General features: G+C 37.6%; 1 protein-coding gene across 5 annotated transcripts in view; it reads right to left on the reverse strand.

Annotated features, from left to right (window-relative positions):
* Window positions 1-20,872, reverse strand: part of NFAT5 (nuclear factor of activated T cells 5) — a 123,786-nt gene that overhangs the window by 52,318 nt on the left and 50,596 nt on the right. For all 5 annotated transcript variants that reach the window (XM_003262948.3, XM_012504827.2, XM_003262947.3 and 2 more), the window contains one exon: window positions 15,179-15,304. In XM_003262948.3, coding sequence (XP_003262996.1) covers window positions 15,179-15,304 — 126 coding nt within the window. The remainder of the gene's footprint in view (window positions 1-15,178; window positions 15,305-20,872) is intronic.

A 20,872-nucleotide genomic window follows, 5' to 3' on the forward strand; every position in this document is an offset into this window, starting at 1 on the left:
ACCATAATATATTAGTGCTTAAAATATCATTAAAAAGATATACTTTATATGGAACTAAAAACTTTTAATAGAAAACTTTGAAATTCGAAATATTTGCTGAAGTCTCAAAAGAAAGAAATACCTTTCACTGCTTTAAAATATATGACAGAAATGATATTTAACTTCCAAGCTTCCAAGATTAAAATTTGATCCCTAACATTTGAATATGTACATATTTTATAATTTTTCAACATCTGTGCAAAATTGAGTTTTCTAAAAAAGCCAGTTTAAAAAAAGCCATAAAATTTTGCAAGTATGCTAAGTGAACAAATAGTGGAACAAAGAAGGAATAAATTATTGACCACTCAGAAAATAATCATTAAAAAAAAACAAGATATTTGGAAACAATTTCCTTTTTTTTTTTTTTTTTGAGACGGAGTCTCTCACTCTGTTGCCCAGGCTGGAATGCAGTGGCGCAATCTCCGCTCACTGCAACCTCTGCCTCCCAGGTAAAAGCGATTCTCTTGCCTCAGCCTCCTGAGTAGCTGGGACTACAGGCACCCGACACCACGCCTGGCTAATTTTTGTATTTTTAGTAGAGACAGGGTTTCACCATATTGGCCAGGCTGGTCTCAAACTCCTGACCTTGTGTTCTGCCCACTTTGGCCTCTCAAAGTGCTGGGATTACAGGCGTGAGCCACCACGCCCGGCCTTTTTTTTTTTTTCTTTTGAGACGGAGTTTCGCTCTTGTTGCCCCCGCTGGAGTGCAATGGCACAATTTTGGCTCACTGCAACCTCTACCTCCCGGAGTCAAGCAATTCTCCTGCTTCAGCCACCCAAGTAGCTGGGATTACAGGCATATACCACCACGCCCGGCTAATTCTGTATTTTTAGTAGAGACAGGGTTTCACCATGTTGGTCAGGCTAGTCTCGAACTCCTGACCTCAGCTGATCTGCCCGCCTCAGCCTGCCATAGTGCTGGCATCACAGGCGTGAACCACTGTGCCTGGCCAGAAACTATTTCTGATCTAAAACACATAATGTTCAACCTTAGTTATTTCTTCTTAAGCATTATATTTTTCTTACTGGTAACAATGACCAACTCTGAAGTTCTCATCTGATAAAAGTCACCAGATACAAGGACATATTTTCAGATTAAAGAAGAAAGATATTCAGAGAAAAAACTGTAAGGCCAACACTCATGTTGCCAAGAGACTGAAATATCTAGAACATACAAAGTGGCTGCAAACCTGCTTTGTCAACACCTTACATGCCAACCTTCATTTTCTACTTTTCTTCTTCTTCTTATAATATTAATGTAAAGTTTAAAACTTTACAAAAAGTTTTAGTTTCAATCAGTACCAATCCACTATTTAGAAACAAACAAAAAGTAAGAAAGGAAGAAAGAAAGGAAGAGAGAAAGAAGGAAAGACTTATGAAGAAGTCTGAAAACGAGACCGACCTATACCCTGGGTGAGATTGGATGGGTTAAATGTCTCTGGCACTATTTGTCTTCACTATTGACAGACACTGTCACACAACCCACCACACGATGCCTGTCTCTGAATGGCGAAGCTAGAATGCAAGTTAAGTGTATTAATAGAAAAAACAACTAGCATCCCAGCATATAAAATAAGCATTCCAGATTATTAAAAAAAAACAAAAATTGTAGTGCTGATCATTTAATTTACATGATTAAAACAGTTTCAATCTCCCATTTGTATTTTTCCCACCCAACATATGTTTACATGTTAAAATAAGCAATGTTTTAAAATAAACTTCAAAAAATTTAATTATTAACCTCTGAATGCATGTGGGGAAATTTCTTAGACAAAATTTTTGTGAACTCTTATTCACCAATTTGTTCTGTTTATAGATGCTCTCTAATCCATAAGCCAGAATTCTCTCTTTCAGGTGTTTTTCAGGATGTTCCCTTACCCAAACTCTTTTGAAGCGTGGAAGAAGATATGTTCTAAGCAATGCACTTACACTGTAAAAAATACCTATATTTTAGCAGCAAAATAACCTTTTCATTTTTCAGACCACATTGACTCCTACATACTTCTTTATGCTCCCCTTAAAAAAGATACCAATTTATACTTTTAATGATATATGCTACTTTGTATAATATGTTTGATCCTAGAGGCTCTATTTTTTTAAAAAATAATGAGCACTACTGCTGAAGCTGAAGGGTTTGTTACTGATTTATTGCAGACATCTTTTTCTTCCCCAGTCCATCAAATTGCTATTCAGGGTTCTAATATTATAAAACAATTACTCTCCAGTTTTTAATCTGAATTCTCCTTACATAATTATTTCTACCTTATCAGAGCACCATTAATATACTCATATAATATTTACTAAATAGTGCTCCCTGAAAAATAAAATGCTTATCCTGAAACTTAGAGCAATGTTTTAAATGTATTTTTTCTATCCAAACAAAATTTTTTTCTATTCAAACAAAAATTCAACACAAAGGATCTAAGCACAGTGTATAAAATGTGTACTAGATATACACATTAAATAATTTGATTTTTAAGTCCATGTAAAATTCTTTCCTACTGGAAGAAAAAGATGTTTTCCATCATCCAATGATTTAAGTACTACTGGATAGCATCACTTGTCAATAATGAATGAAGAGACTAATACCCAGACGTAATCTTCTATCTCCAATAATTTAAACACAAAAGGGAATAATTATACTAGCTGACAGCTACATTTATTACACTGCCAAATATACCAGAAAGTACAGGCTAAAAAGAGAGCGAGACAGAGACAAATACTGTACTACTGAAAGATAATGTCACTTTAAGTTAAAAAGAGAGTATCACTAAACTTCAAAATTAGAGAAACAAACAGTTCCAAGGGATATTATCTGAAGGACACTTCAATACAATACATTTTAAATAGTTTAGATTAAAAAATAAAGGCATTCCTGCCAATTCTAGTCCAATGTTTTTACTTTTTTTTTTTTTTTTTTGAGAACGAGTCTCTCTCTGTTGCCCAAACTGGAATGCAGTGGTGCGATCTCGGCTCACTGCAATCTCTGCCTCCCGGGTTCAAGTGATTCTCCTGCCTCAGCCTCCTGAGTTGCTGGGATTACAGGCACCCACCACCACCTCTGGCTAATTTTTTGTATTTTTTAGTAGAGATGGGGTTTCACCATGTTGGCCAGGCTGGTATTGAACTCCTGACCTCAGGTGATCCACGCGCCACGACCTTCCAAAGTGCTGGGATTACAGGCGTGAGCCACTGCGCCCAACCCTACGTTTGTTTTTTTTAAGATATGACTAAAACAATAATGAAAAATAGTTTACATCATCATTAGAAACTTCTGATTTAATCAATCAGGTTTCAGACCTAGGTCTGGAGTAAAGTGTACATTAGATCCAATTGTAGACAAAATAAATTGCCTAGACAAAAAACCAGAAGTCATAAATTGCTCTACCAGAAGTTTGTTTTTTGTTTTTGTTGTTGCTTGTTTGTTTGTTTTTGAGACAGTCTCACTCTGTCGCCCAGGCTGGAGTGCAATGGCGTGATCTTGGCTTGCTGCAACCTCCGCCTCCTGGGTTCAAACGGTTCTCCTGCCTCAGCCTCCCGAGTAGCTGGGATTATAGGTGCCCGCCACCTTGCCCAGCTAAATTTTGTATTTGTAGTAGAGCCAGGGTTTCACCATGTTGGCCAGACTGGTCTCAAACTTTTGACCTTGTGATCCGCTGGCCTCAGCCTCCCAAAGTGCTGGGATTACAGGCGTGAGCCACCGTGCCCAGCCTCTACCAGAAGTTTTGATCATTAACCATGCAACTTACATCACTTCATTTAAAAAATACTATTAAGAACTCTTAAACAGCAGACTTTCTAGAATTAGTCCTTCAGGAACTGTTGGTCTTTCCTATGATTTCATCATCCTCTATCAATGTTCCTTTTATATACAAAGGTTCTGATATGGTTTAGCTATGTCTCCACCCAAATCTCAACTTGAATTTTATCTCCCAGAATTCCCATGTGTCGCAGGAGGGACCCAGGAGGTGGTATTTAGTCACGGCGGCTGGTCTTTCCCATGCTATTCTTCTGACAGATAATAAGTCTCACGACATCTGATGAGTTTATCAGGGGTTTCCACTTTTGCTTCTTCCTCATTTTCTCCTGCTGCCACTATGTAAGAAGTGCCTTTTGCCTCCTACCATTGATTCTGAGGCCTCCCCAACCATGTGGAACTGTAAGTCCAAATGAACATTTTTTCTTCCCAGTCTGGGGTATGTCTTTATCAGCAGTATGAAAATGGACTAACACAGTAAATTGGTACTAGGAGTGGGGTGTTGCTGAAAAGATACCTGAAAATGTAGAAGTGACTTTGGAACTGGGTAACAGGCAGAGTTTGGAACAGTTTGGAGGGCTCAGAAGAAGACAGGAAAATGTGGGAAAGTGTGGAACTTCCTAGAGACTTGTTGAGTGGCTTTGCCAAAAATGCTGATAGCGATATGGACAATAAGGTCCAGGCCAAGGTGGTCTCTGATGGAGATAAAGAACTTGCTGGAAACTGGAGGAAAGGTGACTCTTGTTAGGTTTTAGCAAAGAGACTGGTGGCATTTTGCCCCTGCCCTAGAGATCTGTGGAACTTTGAACTTGAGAGAGATGATTTAGGGTATCTAGTGGAAGATATTTCTAAGCAGCAAAGTATTCATTAGGTGACTTGGGTTCTGTTAAAGGCATTCAGTTTTATAAGGGAAGCAGAGCATACAAGTTTGGAAAATTTTGCAGCCTAACTATGCGATAGAAAAGAAAAACCCATTTTCTGGGGAGAAATTCAAGCTGGCTGCAGAAATCTGCATAAGTAGCAAGAAGCCTAATGTTAATAATCCCCAAGACCATGAGGAAAATGTCTCCAGGCCACGTCAGAGACCTTTGTGGCAGCCCCTCCCATCATAGGCCCAGAGGCCCAGGAGGAAAAAGTGGTTTTGTGGGCTAGGCCCAGGGTCCCCATGCTATGTGTGGCCTAGGGACTTGGTGCCCTGTGTCCCAGATGCTCCAGCAATGGCTGAAAGGGGCCAATGTACATAGCTCGAGCTGTGGCATCAGAGGGTGGAAGCCCCAAACCTTGGCAGCTTCCATGTGGTGTTGAGCCTCTGGGTGCACAGAAGTCAAGAATGGAGATTTGGGAACCTCCGCCTAGATTTCAGAGGGTGTATGGAAACCCCTGGATGCCCTGGCAAAAGTTTCCTGCAGGGGTGGGGCCCTCATGGAGAACCTCTGCTAGGGCAGTGCAGAAGGAAAATGTGGGGTTGGAGACCCCATACAGAGTCCCTACTGGGGTACTACCTAATAGAGCTGTGAGGAGAGGGCCACTGTCTTCCAGACCCCAGAATGGTAGATCCACTGACAGCCTGCACCATGCACCTAGAAAAGCTGCAGCCACTCAACACCAGCCCATGAAAGCAGCCAGAAGGGAGGCTGTACTCTGCAAAGCCACAGGTACAGAGCTGCCCAAGACCACGGGAACCCACCTCTTGCATCAGTGTGACCTGGATGTGAGACCTGGAGTCAAAGGAGATCATTTTGGAGCTTTAAAATTTGACTGTCCCACTGGATTTCGGACTTGCATGGGCCCTGTAACCCCTTTGTTTTGGCCAATTTCTCCCATTTGGAACAGCTGTATTTACCCAATACCTGTACTCATATTGTATCTAGGAAGTAATCAGCTTGCTTTTTATTTTACAGGCTCATAGGCAAAAGGAGCTTGCCTTGTCTCAGATGAGACTTTGGACTGTAGACTTTTGGGTTAATGCTGAAGTGAGTTAAGACTTTGGGGGACTGTTGGGAAGGCATGATTGGGTTTGAAATGTGAGGACATGAGATTTGGAGGGGCCAGGGGCAGAATGATGTGGTTTGGCTGTGTCCCCACCCAAATCTCAACTTGAATTTTATCTCCCAGAATTCCCATGTGTTGTGAATCATGGGGGCTGGTCTTTCCTGTGCTATTCTTGTGATAGTTAATATGTCTCATGAGATCTGATGGGTTTATCAGGGGTTTCTGCTTTTGCTTCTTCCTCATTTTCTCTTGCTGCCGCCATGTAAGAAGTGCCTTTCACCTCCCGCCATGATTCTGAGGCCTCCCTAGCCATGTGGAACTGTAAGTCCAATTAAGCCTTTTTTTCTTTCTAGTCTCGGGTATGTCTTTATCAGCAGTGTGAAAACAGACTAATGCAGGTTCCCACTGAGAGAGTGTCAACATGACAGAATAACAAAGTCAGAAAGTATATCCCATGGCCCACATATATATACATCTTGACTGGTGTGTGAAACTTCAAAATAAGACCAAAAATAGACCAGGTGAGAATGGAAAGAAAAAAAGTCAAAATAAAGTTCAAAACTAATTTTTATAAAGCGAACCTATTTTTAAAAACCTTACTAATGGCCGGGCATGGTGGCTCACGCCTGTAATACCAGCACTTTGGGAGGCTGAGGTGGGCGGATCACCTCAGGTCTGGAGTTCAAGATCAGCCTGGCCAACGTGGTGAAACCCCGTCTCTACTAAAAATACAAAAATTAGCCAGGCATGGTGGCAGGTGCCTGTAATCCCAGCTACTTGGGAGGCTGAGGCAGCAGAATCGCTTGAACCCGGGAAGTGGAGGTTTCAGTGAGCCGAGATCGCACCACTGCACACCAGCCTGGATGACAAAAGTGAGACTCTATCTCAAAAAAAAAAAAAAAACTTTACTAACAAAGGAAGTTAGAAACACATGGGGAAGGAGGTCAATGTTTACTCAATAACTACTACTTGTCAGAAAATGTTCAGTTATTTTACATATTTATCTTCATAAGAACCTTAAGAAGAAGTTCATATTATTGTCTAATTACAAGGGTAGTATTATTAGAAATTTATTTAACTTTCCCAAGAGTCCATCTATATAGGAGATATGATATGATAGCAATCAGATTTAAATTCAGTCTTTATGATTCCAAAGCCCATGTTAATCTCATCTGTGAGAATAATAAACAAATAAATAAAACTATGCACATGTTGTGTGTGTGTTTGTAAGTAAGTCTGATCTAGAGAATGGCTGTATAGACCTGGTACTTTGAGGTGCTTTCTCATTGATTTTCTGATTTAATTTAGTTGATGATAATACCCTGTAATTACATGGGAAGAATAAATTCTACCTGAGTGGGCTAAACAAATACTGCCAGTACACATATACTTGATACATATATGCAATGATGGATGAAAAGTGAATATAACCTTATTATGCCAAATATAAATCCATCAAGTATCTAATATATCCCATATCTTTGTTAGTTTTTCAGAGTACAGTTTATTGGACACTTTTATTCATTAGTCATTTGCACCCAGTGACTTTAAAATTATGAAATATTTAAAACACTCATGTAGCTTCCACTCATATTCAAAAAATGATACCATTTTACTATGCATTTTTTTTTTTTTTTTTTGGTGAGTCGGAATCTCACTGTCGCCCAGGCTGGAGTGCAGTGGCATGATCTTGGCTCACCATAACCTCTGCCTCCCAGGTTCAAGCAATTCTCCTGCCTCAGCCTCCTGAGGAGCTGGGGATTACAGGCACCTGCCACCACACCCACTTAATTTTTGTATTTTTAGTAGAGATGGGGTTTCACCATGTTGGCTAGGCTGCTCTCAAACTCCTGACCTCAAGTGATCTGCCCGCCTTGGCCTCCCAAAGTGCTGGGATTACAGACATGAGCCACCATGCCTGGCCCATGTATGATTTTTTAAATTTTATTTTTTTAATTAACAAATAATAATCATACATATTCATGGGGTAATGTTCTGACACATACAATGTACAGTAATCAAATCAAGGTAATTAGCACATCCATTATCTCAATACTTATCATTTCTTTGTGTTAGGAATGTTCAATATCTTCCTTCCAGCTATTTGAAACTATATAGTATTGTTAACTACAGTCATCCTATAGTGGTATAGAACACTAGAACTTATTTCTTCTATCTAGCTGAAATTTTGTATCCTTCAACAAATTTCTCCCTATCCCTTCCTCCCCCCCTACCATTCCCAGCCTCTATTATCTATCCTCTGTCTTACTTTTTACTTCTATGAGATCAACATTTTTTAGCTTTCACATATGAGTGAGAACATGCAGTGTTTAACTTTCTGTTCCTGGCTTATTTCACTTAATGTCCTCCAGTTCCATCCACATTGCCATAAATGACAAGATTACATTCTTTTTTATGGCTGAATTCCAGAGGAAAAAATATCACAGAAACAGGTGAAGTTCCTTTCTTATAAAACAATTAGTTATAAACACTTTTTTGCTTATATTTTCAATCTTGTTGGTGATATAAAAAAGTCCACTTCTGTGCATTAATTTCTTAGGCAAAATTGTACAGAATGCATAGAAACAGTAACCGTATCTATTTTCTATAAGTATTTAGCTTATGAATGTTTCAGAATCTGTGAACAGTTTCAAAATGCTGTTCTGTCGACTCAAGTAATATAAAAATATGCTTATTAGAAACTGAATAAATCACAATATTTATAAAAGTGTTATTAAAAGGACAATAAAAAGAGAAATACTAAAGGAACAAAGCAATAATAGGCCAAGTTTGCTTTTTGGCAATGTCAATTTGTAACTGTCAAACAATTAGCAGTTGTTTCTGAATTAATGGCTTATAGGCCCAAGTTTGCTCTCTAATAATGCAGACTTCAGCATAAAACCATACATACATACCATCCATATGTATAAGTGTATGTATTTAGATTTACTATGTAATTTCAGTATAATAAGATAGAAGGGGGAGTAGAGATTTTTAAATCTGCTTGTAACATGTCTGTAACTAGGATCTGACTTCCTTCTAGAAATGGTCCAGTTTTCTTGGAAAAAAGGAAATGGCCATAAAGAATAACCAAGATCAACTCACAATATTTTAGCTCACAACATCTATAGGTGAATTACCTTTCTTGTTAGTGGGTTTCTGGTTTAATTTCATGAATAGTATACTACATTAGGTGGCAAAAATTCTGAAATATGTTAACCCAGGAAAGCAATCAAAGGCAAATTTCTTCCTCAAATTTAGTCAACTCAAGAAAATCCTCATTATATAACTGTAAATACTTTCTAACATAAGTAAATTAAGTTATAATAAATTCAATAGGATAAAAAATTTTGTTGCTATAAATCACTTTTATTAAATTTTTATTATTCTAGAAATCAAATTCCCATTTGAAGATCCTGACACTTGTAGAGGAGAGGTATGGCTTTTCAACTCAATAGTCTATACACTGCCTAGTTAAGGATCTTGTGTTTCCCTAACTGAAGTGATAGCACACAGTGCCAAATTCCCTCAATCACAATGGCAATGAGTAAGAACTAAGTAAAGGAAAGAAGAGAGATACTTTATGGCTAGAAGGATTGTGATATGATGACATGCAAATTATCTAACACAATTCTTGTCACATAGTAGGAACTTAAAAGTGATAACATATTTTCATTTTTTAAAAGCTGTCTCCTACAGGAAGGAGTAACATATTTTCTTCACCTCAGTTTTTATACAGTGTATTGTTATAGGTGGTTTAGAAATTTCTATGATTTTAATTCAGGTGATTAGGAGATATGAAATGAATTAAAATATAGCTCTTATTTGATCACAGGACATTAATTTGCATCTCTAGTGCCCTCTCTTATAGTATAAACAGCACTCAATGAAATTTTGTAGAAAATACTTGTTACATACTTGAGATTTATTAAGTGACATGGCATAGAACTCAAAGCACTATATATCGAAGCTCTTCCAAAAGAAAAATTTATTATATGGATCACTTCACATCAAGTTATGAACTTAAAAACTGACAGTGGTCCAACAAATGGAGATATTCAACCAAGATTTCCACTGTACACACTTTATGACTGTGTATTATCTATATATGTCAAAAACTGCTATGAAGTTAGCCGGGTGTGGTGGCGCACGCCTTGTAGTCCCAGCTACTCGGGAGGCTGAGGCAGGAGAATCGCTGGAACCCAGAAGGCGGAGGTTGCAGTGAGCCAAGATCACGCCACTGCACTCCAGCCTGGCAAAAGAGCAAGACTCCATATAAAAAACAAAAACAAAAACACAACTGCTATGAAGTATTAGTGCACTGTTACTTCTAAAAAGTACTAATATATAATTACTGAAACCAAAATATCAATATTATGAAACTATACAAAAAAGAATTATTAATGTGTTATTAAGATTCTCTGGCTGAATTATAAAACCTATAATTTAATTCATTTTTTTTTGTTTTGTTTTGTTTCTTTGAGATGAGTCTCACTCTATCGCCCAGGCTAGAGTGCAGTGGCGTGATCTTGGCTCACTGCAACCTCTGCCACCCGAGTTCAAGCAATTCTCCTGCTTCAGCCTCCCAAGTAGCTGGGATTACAGGCGCCTGCCACCACGCTCAGCTAATTTTTGTATTTTTAGTAGAGACGGGGTTTCACCATCTTGGCCAGGCTGGTCTTGAACTCCTGACCTCATGATCCACCCACCTCGGCCTCCCAAAGTGCTGGGATTACACGCATGAGCCAGCGCGCCCGGCCTAGTTTAATTCATTGTTTAGTTCAAGAATTTGAATTAAAAATTTTAAAGAAACTTGAAACAGTCCACTTAGAAAAATATATTTTGAAATAAACTAATAAACACAATGCTATATTCCCAAATGAAGCCAAACAAATCGAGTCTAGAATAGAACAAGAAAATAACTTGATTTCTTAAAATGAAGACTAAAGTTTGTTTACTTCCATGAAAGACTTTCTATTTTAAATAAAGTAAATTTAATGATTAAAACTGTAACCACATAGATTAAGAATAATATTTGAATATACAGCATGTGAATTATGTCTCAATAAAGCTGTTATTTAAAAAAACCCCAAACCTGCCATATATCTTTTCAAAAGCCCCAAATTCTGATATAACTCATTCAGTTCTCCTAAATAATATCTATGTTTTAATTCTGTATAAACTATACTATATGATTATCCAAAAAATAAACAAAAGAATCTTTTCATGATTTGTACTTATTCTTAATAAACTCCTTATTTTGCCAAAAAGTGTCATCAATTCATTTGGATAACTTTTATGTTTTAGGAACATGGCCTCTCTTTTAACTACTGAGAACTTACAAAATGGTTCAGAAAGTTTATATTTTTAAAGCTTTTATTCATTGATATATTGAACATCTAAGGCTTAACTACCTTTCCAATGGGACAAAAACAGAATTCTTAAAAATGAGGCGGAGGGCCCAGTGTGGTGGCTCACACCTGGAATTCCAGTGCTTTGGGAGGTCAAGGTAGGAGAACTGCTTGAGGCCAGGGGTTTGAGGTCAGCCTGGGCAACAAGCAAGACATCTCTACAAAAAATAAAAAAAAATCCAGGGCTGAGCATAGTGGTTCACACCTGTAATCCCAGCACTTTAGGAGGCCAAGCATGGAGGATGACCTGAGCCCAGGAGTTCGTTCGAGACCATCCCTAGAGAAGCAGCATAGTGAGACCCTGTCTCTACAAAAAACACAAAAATTAGCCAGGTCTATCACCTGAAGTCAGGAGTTTGAGATCAGCCTGGCTAACACAGTGAAACCCCGTCTCTACTAAAAATACAAAAACTTGCTGGGCATGGTGGCGTGCACCTGTAACCCCAGCTACTTGGGAGGCTGAGGCAGGAGAATTGCTTGAACCTGAGAGGTGGAGGTTGCAGTGAGCTGAGATCATGCTGCTGCACTCCAGCCTGGGCGACAGAGTGAGACTCTGTTTAAAAAAAAAAAAAAAATTAGCCAGGTCCACGTGGTGGCATATGCCTGTGGTTCCCAGCTACTCAGGAGACTGAAATGGGAGGATCACTTGAGCCCAGGGGGGTTTAGGCTGCAGTGTGTCAAGGTCACACCAGTGCATTCAGCCTCGGTGACAGACCCTGTCTCTTAAAAAAAAAAAAAAAAAATTAGCCCAGTGTAGTAGTGTGCACTTATTTCCCAGCTGAGGTGGGAGGATCACTTGAGCCCAGTAGTTGAAGGTTGCAGTGAGCTATGATCGCACCTTGCACTCCAGCCTGGGTGACAGAGCTAGAACATGTCTCTTAAAAAAAAAATGGGGAGGACAACAAAATTGGTGACTCTGAACTTCACCTCCCAGATTCTGACACCTGGCCCCATGAAGAGGGGAGAAATTGTGTCTAAATAAGCCCCTTTCCCCCACATCTTGACCCTGGGATTAGAGGATTAAAATACATTATTGATTGGAGTGCATAAAAGTATGAATTGTGTAGAAGCAGATAAAGGCTTGAAAGACACTTTTACCCAATATTCTGGATTGTGGATTAGCAGCATCATATTTACTTATTCCCTTAGTAACATGAAGAGGAAAAAAATCTAGATTGGTGAATCTGAGAAACACATTTTTAAAAATTAAACAACAAAAAATGTCCATGAACACTCATATGCCCAGTCTTTAAATTTTAAAATTTAATTAATTTAAAACTTGTCAAACACAAACCTTTATGGCAGAACTAGAAGTCTGTTCCCACCAGGCCCTCATACCTGAGAGCAGCCAATCCAGCTCCTTCAAAACTCTGAAGAATTAACTATATCAAGAGTCAATATTTTTATGCATTTCACATTTTTTCTTTTTTCTTTTTGAGACGGAGTTTCACTCTTGTTGACCAGGCTGGGGTGCAATGGCACGATCTTGGTTCACTACAGCCTCCGCCTCTCAGGTTCAAGCAATTCTCCTGCCTCAGCCTCCAGAGTAGCTGGGATTACAGGCGCCCGCCACCATGCCCGGCTAATTTTTTATATTTTTAGTAGAGACGCAGTTTCACCATGTTGGCCAGGCTGGTCTCGAACTCCTGACCTCAGGTGATCTGCCCGCCTGGGCCTCTCAAAGTGCTGGGAATACAGGTGTGAGCCACCACGCCTGGCCCATATTTTTTCAAAAATGCTAAAGATTTTTTAAAAACCCATACAAGTCTAAATTAATATGCCTTTCCCTAGACATCTGTCTAGCCTTTTGGCTAGAAAAACATTCAGTAACTTGGTACTGAATGTTTTTAACTTGGTAATATACTCCAAGTATCTCTGACAGTTATATCACCAAGAATATTAGTACGTCAAATAAAAATATAATTCTAATGATATATACTGATTTCCTTACAATAATTATTCTGTGATTTAAACTCTCTTGTTTATAATGGTAAGGTATAAAGTATTCTTTCTAAGCTATTAGAATCCTAGAATAATCTACATTGGTTGCTAAATTTATATTTTGAAAAAGATTTTAAATGACTTGTTAATGATCATATAAACTTTCTGTGTGTGACTATAACAAAACTAGAAAGTTTACCTTCTTACTCTCCTTGCCATCTTTACAATGTCAATAATTTCAAGATAATAAGAATGCATTACTTCAAAATACTTCTTTTGATTAAATTTCTTATTTTCATGATTTTTCAACTCACAGCTTTCAATGTAATTTATCTTGAGAGATTTTTCTTAAATATACTGGGGTGGGGAGAAGGTTAATATTTCATTAGTGACCCAAATTCAACAACTTTTAATTTTTTTTATATATAGAAGAATTTCTAAAATTCAATTTGGTATTATTTAAAAGGAAGAATTTTTCTTTTTCTAAACCTAACATTTTTTTCAGCTTTTAAAAGGAACTGGATCTACTGTCAACAGATGTTAAAAGCACAGAAGAAACAGACTTTTAGTTCTATATAGATTCAACGTATCTTTAAAAACAATCTCAAAAGATACAAAAGAAATCAGTTAGTCAATTTCTACTTGTGGATTTAAAGTGAAGTATCTCATAAAAAATATTTTATCTTTGTCATATTTTATTATCGGATGCAATTTTAAAACCAGATTTAAAACTTAAAATTCCAGAAAAAAATCATCAAAGCCATTTTAGAACCCACTGGATATAAAGCAAACCAGGTCATCTTATCAATTTGATTACTAAAAAGTTCACTAATTCACAATTAAATCCACAGAAACTGCTAGAAAGTGTCTGGCAACACATGAACAGTGAGCAGGGCTGATCAGTTTCTTTGCCATATTTAAAGTTTTCCTGCCTTCAACCAGGAAGGCTTCAATAATGCACTATGCAGCCTGAGAAAGATTGGTACATAAGGTTAATGGTACATAGGTTAATGCATATGAGAAATATATCTGAAGTTATACTATAGTACCAATACCCTCATTTAAACCACAACCTTACACTTTACTGTTCTCATTTTGAAACTAAAATAATTTACTGAAAACAATGCTCTGATAAACTTTAAATATCATTTTTAAAGACAAGAGGTGTCATATTAGGCAGAAACCTCTAATTAGGACAGATAAAACTTTTACATATATATATATATATATATATATATATGTTTCCTTTTTTTTAAAACAAACACACAGCCGTTTATAAACCCAATATTAGGTGGGTAAACTAATATTACAGGAAGGACTGATACTAATTTGTCACTGATAAGACTTTTTTCTATTAGCTTGTCTATCTTTTATTTTTATGTAAAATAAAAATTTGAGCCAATTGTATATCATTAAGTGTATGATTTGAGAGCTGAGTAAAAATAAGTCTAATAAATTTCAAACATTACTTTCTATACTTTTTCATCAATATAAGAAAATGTCTTTATGTAAATATTATATTGACGTCCTCCATTACTTTCAATAAATTGAAAACAACTACGAAGTCACATATATTTTTAAATATAATAAAAAGGTTTCAGTAACATGCTATGAATATAAAAGACACTTGAGTGCTTCAGTCATTTTTCAGATCATATAAAATATTTTCCCTTGGTGCAAGTCTTTAAAATTAATTATTAAATAGAAACTCAAATATAATTTTCTATTCACAGCTTGGTATTTAACCTTTTTAAGCGCAGTCAACCAAACAACTTTAAGCTGGTTCCCATATTTGAAGACAAGGTCCATTTTAGGAAATGGCATTTATAGATGAGACAATGTAAAATTTTAAGAAATAAGAATTACATCAAGAAAATAATATTGAAAAAGTTTAAGGTTAAAAGTACATATTTTAATGCCTCTTTTTAAAACCCTCAAATCACACTCTTTTTAGTATGAATTTTGCCAGCACTGTTCATGTTGGCCAGATTTCATGTTGGCCCTAGTTTTCTTTAATAAAGTAAAATGAAATGCATACCAGCAGCAACAACAGCTGGAGGAGGCGAGCCTGCCTCACCACCGCTTGTCTGACTCATTGATGCTACAGATGTTTCTCTAGATGGAGGTAACTGTAACTCCTTTGGGAGAAGATCATAGACAGATTCTGTGGGGAGGGGAAAGAGAGGAGAAAACAATTTTTAAAAGAGATTCAGTCAACAATCTAATATTATATGCACAAAATGAGTATGTCTTTTCTCTCATGAGGAGAACTGTATTATTCACAAACAATCCCACAAAATTAATGAAAAGAGCTATTAGCAGCTGAGCACAGTGGCTCACACCTGTAATCCATGACTTTGGGAAGCCAAGGTGAGAGGATTGCTTGAGGCCAGGAATTCAAGACCAGTCTGAGCAACACAGTGACCCCCATCTCTACAAAAGTTTTTTTTTTTTTTTTTTAATCAGCCAGGCGTGGTGGTGCACACCTACAGTCCCAACTATTTGGGAGGCTCAGGTGGGTAAACTGCTTGAGGTCAAGGCTACAGTGAGCCATGATCATGCCACTGCACTCCAGCCTGGGTGAGACCCTGCCTCAAAAAAAAAAATTTCTTTTTTTATTTTTTCTTTTATTATATAATCTTATTGAACTGAAAAATGAATTTCCCATTAGTTCTGTCCCTGTTTTCTTCTTGGCTTTATTCCTTATGTTCAAGACAGTCTCTAGAAAAAGTTATTAACATTGAAAATTGGATAAAACTAGACAGAATGGAAGAAATGCTAAATAACCCAAGATGGTCCAGTATCTTCCTTTGTAATAGTACAAGTAAAACTTACCCTTTACATATGAGATGGCATATACTGTGGATCAGCTTTAAATTGGCTTCTCCAGTCAATTAGTATAATCCTGCTCTTTTACCCAACACCCTTGAGAAAATATTTTAATTCAACACTATCATAATTCATTTTTCCCAATTATTAAAATAAATCAATCTAATCAAAGAAAAACTTTGTGGATTGAAGCTTAAAAAAAAAAAAAAAGAATGTTATGGCTCAAGCAAATACTTCTTACTCTCTGAGGCATCTCCAACCCTGGAAAGGCAAAGGTAAAGGAAACTCTTAAACCAGACTGCATAATGCATAAATACCTATATTAGGTTACGATTACTTTTGTATTCCAGATTAAAGAATCCTGTATCTTTTAAAAATATTTTGTAATACTATAATTGCCCATAAAATTATATTAAAATATATTTTAACTTTTAAAAAAATCCCTTATTGTATAGGTTTTTAACAGAAATAATTCCCAAAATATCCTCTAAAGGTAGTAGAATCAATATTAGAAGGAACTTCAAAAGACCAATTAGAGCCGGGCACGATGGTCATGCCTGTAAATCCCAGCACTTTGGGAGGCTGAGGGGGGTGGATCACCTGAAGTCAGGAGTTCGAGACCAGCCTGGCCAACATAGTGAAACCCCATCTCACTAAAAAATACAAAAAATTAGCTGGGCGTGGTGACAGGCGCCTGTAATCCCAGCTACTCGGGAGGCTGAAGCAGGAGAATCGCTTGAATCCAGGAGATGGAGGCTGCGGTGAGCCAAGATCGCGCCATTGCACTCCGGCCTGGGCAACAAGAGCGAAACTCCTTCTTTAAAAAAAAAAAAAAAAAAAAAAGAACAATTAGAAGCATATCACATATACTTATTTTCAAAATAACTGAGGCATCAAGTTTAAGGGACTTGCCTAGTATGCCAAGAAACCCAACGTTCCAAAAATTGAAGAAGATTATTAATTATCTGCATGAGTACTTTAAAATACAAAGATAGCACCATAAGACATTTTATCCATGGTAAGAGACAATATTTCTAGTTAACTGCTTACTGGATTCATAAATACTTTGAGCTTCCTAGTTAATCACTAAAGTATATATCCTAACTTTGAGGTGGATAGGGATAAGGAGGAAGGTCATGAAAGAAAGCTAAAATTAGAAGTTGTACTCTTAAATGATCTTCATTCACAGTAAAGAATAAACTTAAAAGTTTCTTTTGAAAAATGCTGTTACCTGGGCCAGGCACGGTGGCTCACACCTGTAATCCCAACACTTTGGGAGGCCGAGGCGGGAGGATCACTTGAGGTCAGGAGATCGAGACCAGCCTGGCCAAAATGGTGAAACCCTGTCTCTACTAAAAATACAAAAAGTTAGCCAGGCGTGGTGGTGGGCACCTGTAATCCCAGCTACTCGGGAGGCCGAGGCAGGAGAATCACTTCAACCTAGGAGGCAGAGGTTGCAGTGAGCCGAGATCACGCCATTGCACTCCAGCCTGGGCAATAATAGTAAAACTCCATCTCAAAAACAAAAAAAGAATGAAAGAAATAAAAGAAAGAAGGAAAGATGTTGTTACCTAATGCTTGAAATGTTAATCTTCAAAGCATGTGGCAAATTCAGCATCTGTCGGAATATAATATGCCCTGACTAAAAATTTTCAGTTTGTTAAAATGTTGTTAAAAGCCTTAAGTAGATGGTTGGTCACGGTGGTTCATGCCTATAATCCCAGCACTTTGGGAGGCTGAGGCGTGTGGATCACCTGAGGTCAAGAGTTCGAGACTAGCCTGGCCAACATGGTGAAACCCTGTTTTTTTCCATCACATAAATCATAAATGCATTTGGGTATATCTTTTTCTCTTTTTTATTGAATCTGTTTCTTTTTTTTCAAATTTCCTTTTTGTTTGGGCAAAAAAAAGAAAAAAAAGACTTGAGGCCAGGTGTGGTGGCTCATGCCTGTAATCCCAGCACCTTGGGAGGCCAAGGCAGGCAGATTGAGGTTGGGAGTTCGAGACCAGCCTGACCAACATGGAGAAACCCTGTCTCTACTAAAAACACAAAATTAGCCAGACGTGGTGGTGCACGCCTGTAATCACAGCTACTTGGGAGGCTGAGGCAGGAGAACCACTTAGACCTGGGAGGCAGAGGTTGCAGTGAGCCAAGATCACACCATTGCACTCCAGCCTGGGCAACAAGAGCGAAACTCCGTCTCAAAAAACAAACAGTAATAATAATAATAATAATTAGCTAGGTGTGGTGACACACACCTGTAATCCCAGCTACTTGGAAAGCTGAGGCAAGAAAACTGCTTGAACCTGGGAGGCGGAGGTTGCAGTGAGCCGAGATCGTGCCACTGCACTTCAGCCTGGCCGACAAAGCAAGACTGTTAAAAAAAAAAAAAAAAAAAAGCCTTTAGCAAATTACTTCCATCTTTCAAACAATATGGGGGGAGTAGAGATAGGGAGAACCTAATTAAAACAGAAATGCCATTATCACCAAATATTCAGTGTAATACAATTATCTTTCTCATTCCAGGTTGAAAATAAGAGTTCCTTAGACATAAGAGAGAAACACACTCAAGTCCATTTTTTTTTCTTTTTTTTTTTTAGATGTAGTTTTGCTCTTGTTGCCCAGGCTGGAGTGCAATGGTGCAATCTTGGCTCACCACAACCTCCGCCTCCCAGGTTCAAGCGATTCTCCTGCCTCAGCCTCCCAAGTTGCTGGGATTACAGGCATGCACCACTACGCCTGGCTAATTTTGTATTTTTAATGAGGATGGGGTTTCTCCATGTTGGTCAGGCTGGTCTTGAACTCCCAACCTCAGGTGATCCGCCCACCTCGGCCTCCCAAAATGCTGGGATTATAGGCATGAGCCACCACACCCGGCCTTGAGTCTATTTTTTTCTTTTTTTTTTTGCCCAAACAAAAAGGAAATTTGAAAGAAACAGATTCGATGAAAAGAGAAAAAGATCTACCCAAATGCATTTATGATTTATGTGTAATGGAAAAAAATTTATCATAGTAATAGCCCAATCACTAACAGCATGTTACTAATCAGGATTTTATCTCTATTTCTCCAATTATTAAAATAAACTAATCAAATCAAAGCAAAACTTTGTGGATTAAAACACTCTAACTTTCCCAAAGAAGGGTATAAAGTTGAGTCTCTGCTGGAGGTATAATAGTAATGTTACTAAAAAGTACATGGAAAGAAATTAAATGCAGAACTTGTTATATTCCACCCCTCTCCAATGTCTGCCCCTCAAAACAAACAAGTAAAATGCAAGGTCAAGTGGAAGGTATAGGAAGCATGGATTCCTTCACCAAAGATGTTTTCTGATTAACGGACTCAAGTGTTTGGAAATAAAAGAAGTCAGCCTGCCAGAAGCTTATCATGTCTGTCCAAGGGAAGCTACAGTTCATATAGTCATTACCAGCACAGGATTTTATTTCAGACATAACTGGGGTGGTTCTGCTACTTTAAATAACTTCTCTAAGACTTAAATCATCATTTAAGCTCTTCTTTTACCCTAGTACCCCAAAGATATTCCCTCTAAACTATAACCATACAATCTGAACACAGCCACTGGCCTTTCTCCTAAATCTGCTTCCCATGGGATACCTAAAGATTAAAGGAATATAAATTATGCTGTTAATACTGCTATTCAACCCTAAATTCAACCTAAAATAAATGCTTTTACAGTCTCCACTAGCCAATGAAAGAAATCCTGAATAAGAGCACATGTACTTTATTTTATTCTATTTTATTTTATTTTATTTTATTTGAGTCAGGGTCTCACTCTGTCATCCAGGTTGGAGTATACAGACACAATCAAAGTTCACTGCAGCCTCCAACTCCTGAGCTTAAGAGATCCTCCTGCTGCAGCCTCCCGAGTGGCTGGGACCACAAATGTACACCACCACACCTGGCTAATTTTTTTTTTTTAAGCTTTTTGTAGAGACAGAGTCTCCCTCTGTTGCCCAGGCTGGTGTCAGACTCTTGGACTCAAGTGATCCTCCTGTCTCAGCCTCCCAAAGTGCCTGGATTACAGACGTGAGCTACTGCACCTGGCCCATATGTACTTTAAATCTATGAAAATGACAGTCCTAAATAAGTGCCAGCTACTTCATGTTATGCCACAGCATCTATTTTTCTTATGTTATCTTTTAAATCAGTTCAGATATATAAGAGAATAATGAAATTCTAGGTTTATAAACACAAGATATAAAGAAACAGAATGGGAAATCCCTAATGGAAAGGCAGCTTCTGAGCAAAGACTTGCTTAGGAAACAAAAGCAAAATCACTTTTAGATGAGAGAGAAAAGAGAGCAAGAGAAAGTGAAAGAGAGGGGATATGGGTATTAGATAAGGTTTCTTTCTGGAGTGATAAAAATGGCAATGGTTACACAATTCTGTATTTATATTAATAACCACTGAATTGTACCCTCTAAATGGCTAACCTTTATAGTATGTAAATTATATATCAATAAAGCTTTTTTTTTTTTTTAAAAAAGGAAGAGAGTAATAGAACAAGCACAAGTAAGAATTAGACAAGAGCAAGCAGGGTATCTAACAGTGCTCTGATAAACTTCATGGACAAAACCATCTCTCTTCACATAGCTTCTATATATGAAGAAGGCCAAGCTGCAAACTAATTTGTCTTTTAAGGCTCTTCTACTACAGGATCAGGAAAATGCTGCAGGCATAGTTATCCTAAATTCAGTAAAATATGCAATAAAAATCTTTATAAGTTATTATAAACAAGATGAAGAAATATAGACTTAATAAAATAGATGACTTCTAAACAACAGTACCCCAAAAATGTATAGGTTCAATCTGGAAGAAGGTGGTTATTATATAACAACTTGAACAAAGATACGAATTTTCAACTGACATAGGCTTAAAAGGAA

Source organism: Nomascus leucogenys, chromosome 2, assembly GCF_006542625.1.
Source record: "Nomascus leucogenys isolate Asia chromosome 2, Asia_NLE_v1, whole genome shotgun sequence".
Classification (NCBI taxonomy): Eukaryota; Metazoa; Chordata; class Mammalia; order Primates; family Hylobatidae; genus Nomascus; species Nomascus leucogenys.